The sequence below is a fragment of the Mastomys coucha genome, unplaced genomic scaffold (assembly GCF_008632895.1).
Source record: "Mastomys coucha isolate ucsf_1 unplaced genomic scaffold, UCSF_Mcou_1 pScaffold3, whole genome shotgun sequence".
NCBI classification, from domain to species: Eukaryota; Metazoa; Chordata; class Mammalia; order Rodentia; family Muridae; genus Mastomys; species Mastomys coucha.
In genome coordinates, this window is record NW_022196909.1 from 32,899,624 (window position 1) to 32,911,270 (window position 11,647).

Below are 11,647 nucleotides of genomic sequence, written 5' to 3' on the forward strand. Positions count from 1 at the left end.
CCCCCCCCCCCGTTTTTTTTCCTTTTTAAAAATTGGTTATTGTATTTATTTACATTTCAAATGTTGTCCCCTTCCCGATTTACCCTCCTCAAAGCCCCTATCACACCTCACCCACGCCTCTATGAAGGCGCTCCTCCACCCACCCACCTACCCACCCATTTCCTGCCTCACTGGCCTAGCATCCCCCTATGCTGGGGTATCAAGCCTCCACAGGACCAAGGGCCCCCAATTCCCATTGATGCCAGGTAAGGCAATCCTCTGCTACGTATATATCTGGGGCCATGAATCCTTTGAAGAATACTTCAGACACACACCATAACGAGGATTCTCCTCTGTGATCAATGCAAACTTGTATCATGTGTGTTTCTTCCTTTTTTTGTTTTTTTAGATTTATTTATTATGTGTAAGTACACTGTAACTGTGTTTAGACACCCCAGAAGAGGGCATCAGATTTCATTATGGATGGTTGTGAGCCACCATGTGGTTGCTGGGGTTTGAACTCAGGACCTCCAGAAGAGCAGTCAGTGCTCTTACCTGCTGAGCGGTCTCACCAGCCCCATGTGTGTTTCAATGGGCAGTATGGCTTCAATTCTACTGTGACTGAAACTAAACAAAACAAAAATTCATATTCAGTGCAGTCTTCTGAAATTAGCTTCCTTCATCCGGTGAAACACCGACTTGCCCGGACAACACATGGTTCCGGCGTGTTCCTTTTTAAAGATGGATGCAGTCTAGATAGAGCGCTGTAATTTATTCACATTCCTGAAATGAACACTTGGGTTATTTTGGTAAATTTTTTTTCTGTCACAAGCACAATGTTGCCAGTACAGATTTACACGTATTTTTTAAAAGGAAAGGATATATACCTACACCTAGGAGTGGGTGGGATTTATATAGAGACGCACATATGTGTGTACACACATACACCTTCAACTCAAATTTCCACTTCCCACCCAAAGTGATTAGGTACATTTCCATCTTCTCTGCCAGCGTGTCTTATCGATCAGATTCCCACCTTAGCATTATTGGATTAATATCGATCAACTTACTGACTATAAAATCTCAGCCTTCTCAGTCTTCATGTGCAATTTATAGACTAATAATAACCGTGGATGATGTTTATATTTTATTTGCTGTGTAGATTTAATGTTACACTCTATGTCTGCCAGACAGTTTTTATGACTCTATTGATTTTTTTAACACTAGGGATCAAACCCAGGATCTTGCGCTTGGTGGGTACTTTGCCACTGAGCTAATGTCCCCAGCTCCTTTCTATTTTATTTTGACTGGCTGGATATATTGTTCTGGTGGCCTCAAGCTTTTAAATCCTTCCCCGCCTTCAGAACAACTCAGATGATAGGTGTGTACCAGGCCCACCCCCACCCCTACTCACACACACATATATTCTCAATATTGCCAGTGGTAGGTGATGTGTGCGTGTGTATGTGTGTGTGTGTGTATTTCCCAGTCCATTCTTAGAGGTCTTTGGGTCTAACATGGTTGACGTTAGGAACTGGTGTGTTATTCTTCTGTTGGTAATGTGTTTGTGTATAGTATTGTGTTTGTGGGATGAGAAGGTTACAGGACACTTTCAAAGACCTTATCTCGCTATCTCTGTCTCAACTTTAAAAAGACAAGCTAGCTATTAGCATTCTTGTTTCACAGCCTCCCCAGTGTTTAGGGCTAGGCTCCTCTCACTCAGCATCCTGTATCCTTTGTAAGATTATATGTTGCTTCAGCTGTGTGTAGATTATGGCTTATTCATTAAAAGACTCTCTCTCTCTCTCTCTCTCTCTCTTTCTCTCTCTCTCTCTTTCTCTCTCTCTCTCTCTTTCTCTCTCTCTCTCCCTGCCTCCCTCTCCGCTGCTCTTCTCTCTTCCTTCTCCCTCCATCTCCTTCATCCCTCTCCTCTCTTCCTCGTTCTCCTCCATTTCCTTATTTCTCCCTCCCCCTTTCTCCTTTCTCTTTTGTATATAATACAAAGTACAACTCCTTTATGGAGTTCATTTTAATTCCATAATCTACAAGATGAACTTAAGTAAAGAAAGCCCCAAGGTAATTTTAAATTCAATTAAAAAATACACTATTTATTCATTAGCTTATTTATTGGGGGGTAGGGTGGGCATTTGTACGTAGCAACATGTATGTGGGCAGAAGACAACTTAGGGAAGTCAGTTCTGCTCTTCTACCCCGTGGGTGTCAGAGATAGGTCTCAGGTTTTCAGCCTTGGCAGGAAGCCCTCTTACCTGTTAAACTATCTCAGTGACCCTCCAAGGTAATTTTCAAATAGGAATCATTTTGAGATTCTTCAGTGACATAAAAAAAATATCAGAAGTTGCCTATTCTGCAATAAACTATGTTTTTTTAAAAAAAAGCAAAGGGTCTGGGTGCAGTGTCTTGAATCCCAAGGCTCTAGAGGCAGAGGCAGGGGGATGTCTGTGAGTTTCAAGCCAGTGAAAGAAGAATAATATGGGAAAACAGACTTTTTGAGACTTGTCTTATTTAGTTACTTTGTTTCTATCACTTTCTATTCAATTATGGAATTAACCTCAATATAGTCTAGCTAATATAAATAATGCCCATGTGATAATTGTATTATATAATGATATTATAATAATGATCCCATTTTTCAACCTCCACCTAAAGCAAACCCAGACAGGTGGGTGTGGGTGGCTATCCAACATATTCTTGGAGAGCCTGAGGAGAGTTGAAGGATGCCTCAACTTAGCTCCCAAACACTTACAAATAATACTTATTCAGACTAGAGAGATGGCTCAGTGGTTAAGGGCACCGACTGCTCTTCCAGAGGTCCTGAGTTCAGTTCCCAGCAACCATAGATGGCTCACAACCATCTGTAATGGGATCTGATGCCCTCTTCTGGAGTGTCTGAAGAGTGACAGTGTGCTCACATACATTAAAAAATAAAAATAAAATAAAATATTGATACTTATTATTTTCTTTTTGTTGTAAAATAACTACCTTGCTAGATAAATCAATTCTCAAATTAATACACTACTTCTTGCGAACTCTTTAACCTACTTGATTAAGTTTGACAGTGTCTCTTGTAGCCCACATTAGCCTCAACTCACTTTGTGGGCAAGGATAACTTGTAACTTTTGGTTGTCTTGTCCCTCTGGAGTACTGGGATTATTGGTATGTATCGCCTGCCCAGTTGATGCCAAGCTGGGAGATGAACTCAGGACCTTGTTCAGGCAAGCATCCTGCCAAGTGGTGCGCATCCTTAGCTACCAGTCTTTAAGCGTCTGGTGTTTTGGTGGCTGGTTCTATTTTTATATGCATTACAGACATCAAAGAGAACCATGTTTGCTGAAACTAGCAATAAAAAAAAAAAAAAAAAAGGGGGGGGCCTGAGGATAAATAAGGAAACAGAAATCCTGTTCTGAGGTACTTTAATCACAGAGCTAGCTTAAGCACTTCTGGGACACATCTCCTGATGACTTAGAAGGTGATAGGCCCACATCATTTCTTCTACAAAGAGAAAGGTCTTTCACAGCAACTATCTATAGTCTATAGGTAAGTACCCAAATGTGGCCTCTTTTAAATTTCTTCCTAGGATTATTAAACCTGCAATACTCATCCACCAGGATTTCTATATCAGTGTTCAATTTGAAACTGGTCGTCTTTTTGGTTTTTCTCTCTCTCAGGGTGTTTTGATCTGAGTCTGAATGCAGTGTACATTACATGGTAAACACTGTGTGTCTGAAGATCGGCTCTCTGCGCCTATTTCGTGGATGTGTGTACGTTTTTGTGAGTCAGGTATAATGCCTGGCTCCTGCAGCTCACGTTCGTAGTAGATAATTACACCACAAAACAGCAGCACAAGAGATCTGTGCGCTAGGTCAAAGGGCGCCTCATGAGAATGGAATTCAGACCTGTGCTTGGAGGCACCTGGGTGAGTCGGGTGTTGGTAAGTTTGAGTTTCCCGTGCTTTACAACCGTGGGTCATTACAGGCTGCTAAAGTAAGAGGAAAATCACTCCTAACTGGGCAGCTTCTAGAATCACCTAGTCCAGAGGGCTCTCAACCAGGCAGTTGTCCACTTGAGAGGAAGGAATATATATATATATATATACATATATATATGTGTATATATATATATGTATATATATATATATATACACATATATATACATGTACGTATATGTATATGTATTCATATACATATATACACACACAAATTCTCCCTCCCTCCCTCTCTCTCTCTTTCTCTCTCTGTATATTCAGTGTTGTGAGGAGGTATGCTCATGTCCTGACGCACATGTGGATATTACTTTTGGGAGCTGGTTCTCTCCTTCCACCATTTAGATCCTGGGGATTGGGACTCAGGTCAGGAGGTGACTATCTTTACTTGCTGAGCCATCTCACTGGCACGCTCAAGTTCTTTTTAAGAAGTACATCTTTCAATTGACTGCTTCACCAAGGAGGTCTGTGAGTAAGATGACCCCATCATTTAATGTCCACTCTGGAACAAGTGTAAGATAGGTGGACCATTGGGACAACATACTCGAGAAGGGACGTCCCCAAAGTAAACAGGGTCAGTCTGTTTATAAAAGGAGCATTGCCCAGGCCTTTAATGAGGTGAGGTAGGAGAACTGATTTGGTAGAGTCTTCCCTCGGGAGGAAAATATCCAAAGCCCTACACATTTCCGGTACAAGATATGCCAAGGGATAATTTTAAACACTTTACAGGGGTGTGGACGTCCTCTAATTAAAAGTCTAAGCTGGATAGTTCAGTGGTGGACCAGTTGCTTGCCGTGCTGAAGGTCTCGAGTTCAGAGTTTTGGCTTCTCCCTTTCCTCTTTCTCAATAAAAGCCTGTGCTAACGACCAGGCTTCTGAATGGTGTGTTTGCTGTCACTTTATAAGCGAACAAAGCCAGGGACAGAAGTACTCGCAAAATGTGTCCGTCTCCTCAGCCTTCAAGGGCATGATCTTTGGGTGACGCCACGTTTGAGGGACAGATAATGGGGCCTTATATCCCTGATTGGTCTATGGAGGTCCGGTTAGTCCAACCCTTTAAAGAACTTCGGGCGGGATGCAAGAAGAAAGCTCACTCCAAAACTGAGGGGAAAACCACCTGCTGGTAATCTCTATGGGGAGAGAAACCTCTCTAAGGCTCCACCCCGCCCACTGGCCGAGGCCCCGCCCACCTGACGAGAACACACCTACTCCGCTCCAGTCCAGCCTACACAGGCAGGCTCTCTTTGTTCAGGCCCCGCCCACCACAGATTCCACCTACCCGGGCCCGCTCTTCGAATTCTGCCCCCACCCATCACACAGACAGGCTCCGCCCACTCCCCCACCCGCGCTTAAGCCATGCTGTAGCCGAGGGTCTGCTCAGAGTCCCGGGTCTCTGTGCTGTTTTAAAGACGGAGCGGCTCCTAGTGCGCTTGCGCGGCGCGGTGGGCCAGGTTCCCCTGCAGTCTCGGACTTGGTACGGCCGAGCGGTTGGTGAGGTCTGCAGCTGCAGCCCCGGGGCGCGCTTTTCAAATCGGCCGTGCCTTGCGCCGAAATGGAGGGGCCGCTGCTGAGGGGTCTCGCCGCGCAGCAGGTGAGCGAGGCCGGGGCCTGGAGAGCTGTAGCCTGGACCGAGACCGGGAGCCGGGCGAGCTCCGTGGCTTGCACCGAAGGAGGAGAGAGAAAAGCCCGGGGCTGGAGGAGGACGCCGGGGTCTTTCCCACCTGCCGATCTTCCCTAGGCTTGCAGAGGTGATGCCCCGGGAGCCGGTGCCCGGGTTGCTCCTTGGCCAGCGCCAAGTGTACTGCAAGGTGCTGCTTACAGCCCTGTGAGCAAGCATCAAACTGTGGGGTGCCGCGAGGTGGACGCTCAAAAGGCGTGTTCTTAGCTTTCCAGGAAGGTGTAAGTTTAAACCTGGATTCTTGCACAAATACTAGGAGAAAGGAAGACACCGAGTTGCAAAACAAACCCAGTGTTTTTGTTTGTTTGTTTTAGCTATCTAACATGTGTTCAAAATCTTTTACATTTAGTGTAGTCGAGAATATTTCTTGGGAACCCCAGTCAAGTGTTAAAAGTATGCTTTATACTTCCTGTTCATTATTTTAGCATTTTAATTAAAAGAAGACCCTCTTGCCCTACTAGCTACATCTTCATTTCCGGTTTAATTTTCACCTCTTACCGGCTCCTGAAGTATAGAGTAATTTGAACCGTATACTCTTGCCTTATTTGTGGGTCAAGAGGGAGATTGCAGGTTCATAGAATTTCTTTAGTAGATACGCCATTGTTAGGAAGCCCTCTGTAATTCTCTGGAAAGTTGGTCCAGGCTTGGAGTTATTGTGCAAATCGTATTAGTCACAGGACCTGTTTTCCACTAACAGACACAAAACTTTCAACTCTCTTGTGAAGTATTCTTCTTATTTTGTTATGTATTCTAGGTGGCCTGTTTGCCTTTCCCAAGGGTAACCCTGAACTCGTGAAGCTCCTCTGGCCTCCCCTTTCTATTGGGGACTTTATAGGAGTGCCCCTTCAAGCCTGACTTGCGTGGAGTGAAGTTGGGGTCTAACCCAGTGCCTTGTGCATCCTAGGCAAGCTCTCAATCAGGCGAGCCACACCCCACTCCTATGTTGATTAACATGGCTTCTGTTTCTATGGAACTCAATGAAGATCTGTTGAGTTTCTCATAGGGATTGTGTGAGTGCTAGTGTGGCCACCCAAGTGTGCGACAGTGACATTCAAGAATGGTACAGAAGAGAAAAGAGGATAACAGCTGAGTGTTTGGAAGGAAAATGTGTGTATGTGTGTGTGTGTGTGTATTTGTGATGCATACAATACTCAGCATATATAGCAAATATATTGAGGCTTAATTGTATAAATATGGCAAGATAGTAATTTCTAAGCATAATACCAAAATAATTAAAAATGCAGAATTGGCTTTTGTTCGGATCTTGAAGATAAGCAGCAGAATAGTAACAGGTTTCAACTTCACAGGACTACTGAGTCGGGAGGAGGATTTTTTTACATGACGAACAAACACTGCGTTCTTATTTGGTATGTGCCCCCCCCCCCCCCGCCTCCGAATGAAATCTCTGATCTAACAGTATGAGGCCAGAGGTTTAGTCGTTTGCGCTCAACTCCAACCTCGGTGGTGTCTCCGACTCCTCGTGCACCGCATATTGCTTTTGGCGTGAGATTAGGGTCGGATCCCATTCTGCCGTGTAGTTCTCAGTGACCCACGCGTGTTTCTGAGTCCGGTTTTCACGGCTGCAGAATGGCTGACGTTCCTGCCTTGGAAGGTTGTCGGGTTGGGTAGCCTGTCTATGACAGGAGTACAAGCTTGAGAGATGGCTATTTTTCTCATGTTCCTTTTCCCTACTCCTCCGAGTACCTAACCATTCTTTCTGGTAAAGTCTACGCTCCTATGGGGAAGAAAAAAGCGCAAGCAGAAATGCAGTTTGAGAAGAAACAGTTCGTCCTTGTAAAGTCTTCTCAGGACACGAATTACGTTTCTCTGCAGTTCAGTTCCCTAGAATGGTTAGTGTTAAATTTTTTTTTTCTGTACATAAACAGTTCTTCCGTACGTGGGATGTTGTTTATGAAATGGAGATTAGGGTTGGTGAGATAGCTGTAGAGGTAAAAACTCTTGCTGCAAATGGTGGGGACCTGAGCTAGAAAGAAAGAACACGCCCTAAAGTTGCTGTCTGACCACCACATAAGTACCATGGTATGGCAGGTATCAGTGTGCATACATACAGGCACACACACACACACACACACACACACACCCTGTACTTGTGTACACACACCTTACACGTACAGGCACACATGATAACAATAATAATAACAACCATAATAATTAAATATTCTAGAAGCAAGCATACTGTCTAGCAAACAGCTTTCCATTTTCTTCACCTACCCTTTGGTCTCTTTACCAGCCTGTCGTAGTCACAGTTGCTAGGCGAGATGTAGTTTCGGTCGGAATGGCTTCTGTCTTGGTTGACCAAGCCCCCATCCTACCTGCTTGCAGTTTTAAAAGTCTCATCTCAGGATCGACAGTAGGGCCCATCCTTTGCCTTTTTGTGCTGATCCAGCTCTTCAAACCATCCAGACATCTCTCTTCCATAATCTAGATCGCCGGCTTTGTAAGTTTTACCTTTCTGTATTCGAGAGCAAATGCAGGCCCCCATGCCTTTTAGAGAGGCCTTGCACTGCTGAACTATACCCAGCCCCTTCTTCGTGCGTATGCACACGTGTGCAGAGTTACACTTGTCTGGGCATGTACATAGGGAGGTCAGAGGTCAGCTTCGGAGTAGTCTTTTATTGTTTTCCGATTTTTTTTTTTTTTTGAGACAAGGTCTTGCTGTGTAGCCCCTGGCTGGCCTGGAACTCAGGAACTAGAGGAAGAGTTAGAGATCCGCCTGCCTCTGCCACCCCTGTGCTGAGATTAAAGGGGTGTGCCATTGTGCCTGGATGCGTCTGTGTGTATGTGTGTGTATGTGAGGGAGAGAGAGACAGAGAGACCGACAGACAGAAAGACAGACTATATTTCTCTTGAGCCTACAGCTTTCCATTTTTGCTAGACTGACTGCCAGTAAGCCCCTGGATCTATCTACCCTCACCTGCCCAGCCATGAGGCTACAGGGGCATGCCATGGCGCCTGGCTTTTCTGTGGGTGAACATGGGTCCCCAGGCTTGCACAGTGAGCACTGTGTCCGTCCACTGGGGCCATCTCCTCAACTCTCCATTTCTACTCTGATTTATCTTAATTATTTGTGTGTGTGTGTGTGTGTGTGTGTGTGTGTGTGTGTGTGTGTGTACGTCCATGAGTGTGGGGTACCTGGAAGGCCAGGAGAAGGTGTTGGGTTCCCTGGAGCTAGAGTCATAGTTGTTTGTAAGCTGCATACTGTGAGTTCTGGGAACCGAACTCACATCCTCTGGAAGAACAGCAAATACTCCCATTGAGCCCTATCTCCTACTTTTAAAGGGTCCAGGTATTCTGTTTTTAGCTTTGTTCAGTCCATCCCTTAGCTGTTAACTTTAACTACTTACTGTACCCGGACAGTGTCGTAGGTTTCTGTCTGACTCGATGGAACCTTGAGAAAGGGGATTGCTAACCCACTCGCTCTGGGGACTCGTTGTCCAACGCTGCGGTAGGATGCATGCGGAGCAGCTTTTCCTATTGACCACAGTCATCCTTAACTCTGCCTGGCTGTGCTCTGTGGGCTGGGGCTATAGCAGGAATGCTTTTAGCTCTTCAATCCTCTTGGAGGCCAGTCAACATGACTGCATGCTCAGTGGGCGCCCCCTCCTTCGGGATCCTTAAACACTGGATGGTCCGAGACAGCAATTTCTCCCCAGCGGTACCGTGCACACCTACTAAGTAAAGACTAATTCTTTTGCTCTTTAAATGGCTGCTTAGTGTTGCTGGTCAGATGTTTCCTTCTCTAGGCAGAGTGGATGTGTGCCAACAGGTTGTGTGGGCAACATAAGCTGCAGCAGCAGTGGGCACTGTTAACTGTATTCAAAGACACTGTAGACGTAGCGCCCTGCGGTCAGTTCACCCTGTCGCCTCAGCCCTCTCCCACTAGCTTTGACAAAGGAGGCAAAGCTCCAGTCTATAGCGCATCTACCCTGAAGTGGGTAAAAGGCCACGTGGTAAATGTTTTCCATTTTGCCGGCCACCATCTTTAAAGTTTCTCAACGCTGCCGTAGTAGCTGGAAAGCAGCAGCCGGAGCCAGTATGCGCTAGCCCGTGATTCAACAGGACTTTCTTTATGAGCTGGAGTGAGTCAGGACAACTTTACTTAACAACACCAGACACCGACCAGACCACAGTTCGCTAACTCTTGCAGTAAAGGATGGAATTCTAGAAATAACGTCCTTGTATGCCTTATTTCCTTAGTGGACGTTAACTTAACCTCACGCGTAGGCTTTGGTTTGTTTTGTTTTAAGACTCTGAGGTTCTTGTCCCTATGGTGTCCCAGTCCTCTGTAATCTCCTAAATCTTTTTCAGCTGGTGGTGGAACAAAGTACCCTTACCAGATGTACTGAAGCCCGAAAGTCCAGGCTAATGTGAAGTGTGGCTGTGGCCCCCTGCCGGTGACTTCTGGGTATTGCAGCCTTGAATCTTTGGATTTCACTGTCCACAATTGCAGTCCACCTGCTATTTAAAAAAACAAAACAAAACAAACGAACAAACAACAAAAAAACGCTAGCTGGGCGGTGGTGGCGCAGGCCTTTAATCCCAGCACTTGGGAGGCAGAGGCAGGCGGATTTCTGAGTTCAAGGCCAGCCTGGTCTACAGAGTGAGTTCCAGGACAGCCAAGGCTACACAGAGAAACCCTGTCTCGGAAAACCAAAAAAACAAAACAAAACAACAAACAAACAAACAAACAAAAAACAAAAAGAAACCAAACCAAAACAAAAAAAAAACGCTAGAGCAGTGGTTCTCAACCTTCCTAACACTGCGACTCTTTAATACAGTGCCTCACATTAGGATGATTTCCCCATCTCCAACCATAAAATAATTTTGTAGCTACTTCATAACTGTCATTTGGCTACCAGTACAAAATATCTGATATACGACCTCTGGAAGGGCTGCGACCCACAGGTTGAGAAACACCACGTTAGGGGCACTTAAAAAAAAATACTCTGCCCTGCTTCTGAAGACCTAATTGGATGGGTCAGGAACTTTAATAAGGTTCTTTCTCTGTGCCTTAGTTGTTTCTCGGGTGTAGCCAGCTTTTCAGAACCTCTGTGCCAGCTCAATCAGCTGTCTCATTGCTCTGTTTAAAAGACAAAGCTGAATTCCGAGGCACCAGATGGCATTTATTTATATTTACGCTGTGAGGTAAAGCGGCTCATCCCAGCTTCCAGTCGCTCCCGGTGTGCACTTACCTACACAAACCAGCCTGCCACCACTTATCACTGAAGACATATGTATGGGTCATGTAGGTAGTTCTTATATAACTAATTGCCGATGACATGAAAGAAGGAACGACTTTGGGGCTTACAAATCATCCATAGATGAAGTCAGAGTTGATGGAAGGCAGTCATGGTCAAAGAAAAGGGGTCCAGGAAGGGACAGCATTGAAAGGGTGCCCCAGCTTGAGTCAGTACATACTACATGCCAAGCTTAGCCGGTGGTGACTCTCTGATGTGGTAACAGAAGGTAATTAAACAGATCTGTTCACTTGTGTGACTAGCTCAGCCATTAGGCTTGGAGAGTCAAGTCAAACCATCTCTCAGTTTGCTTTCCGGGGGTAACCGTCATAGACTGTCAACTCTCCTAGCCGGCTTCTTCTCTTTCTTTTGAAATGATTGTCCTTTTAATCCTTGACACCTATATTATTATCCACATTTTAAAATTGAATTTTGGTACAATAAGAAAGTAATAGGTAGGTTTTATTTTTTTATTTTTTATTTTTTTACCACTGAAACCAGGATCGTCACTTACAAATAGACATGTGGGTTCTGTGCTCGTTTATAAAGAGGGCCTCGGTAGCTTCTAATATTTACAAAATTTCTGGGAGTGAACAGAGGACTTTGCATCTTGTTTGTAGACGTTTGTTTGTTTGTTTGTTTGTCTGTTTGTTTTTCCTGACAGGGTTTCTCTGTTTTGCCCGGGTTGTCCTGGAACTCACTCTGTAGACCAGGCTGGCCTCGAACTCAGAA

At 45.1% G+C, this 11,647-nt stretch overlaps 1 protein-coding gene across 3 annotated transcripts in view; it reads left to right on the forward strand.

Annotated features, from left to right (window-relative positions):
• Window positions 1-5,495: 5,495 nt before the first annotated feature.
• Window positions 5,496-11,647, forward strand: part of Rtkn2 (rhotekin 2) — a 46,470-nt gene continuing 40,318 nt past the window's right edge. For 2 of the 3 annotated variants that reach the window (XM_031348211.1, XM_031348212.1), the window contains exon 1: window positions 5,496-5,570. In XM_031348211.1, the coding sequence (XP_031204071.1) occupies window positions 5,532-5,570 (39 nt within the window). In that variant the 5' untranslated portion in view covers window positions 5,496-5,531. Of the gene's footprint in view, window positions 5,571-9,393; window positions 10,084-11,647 lie in introns of those variants that run through there. The other variant, XM_031348213.1, reaches the window with a different exon arrangement.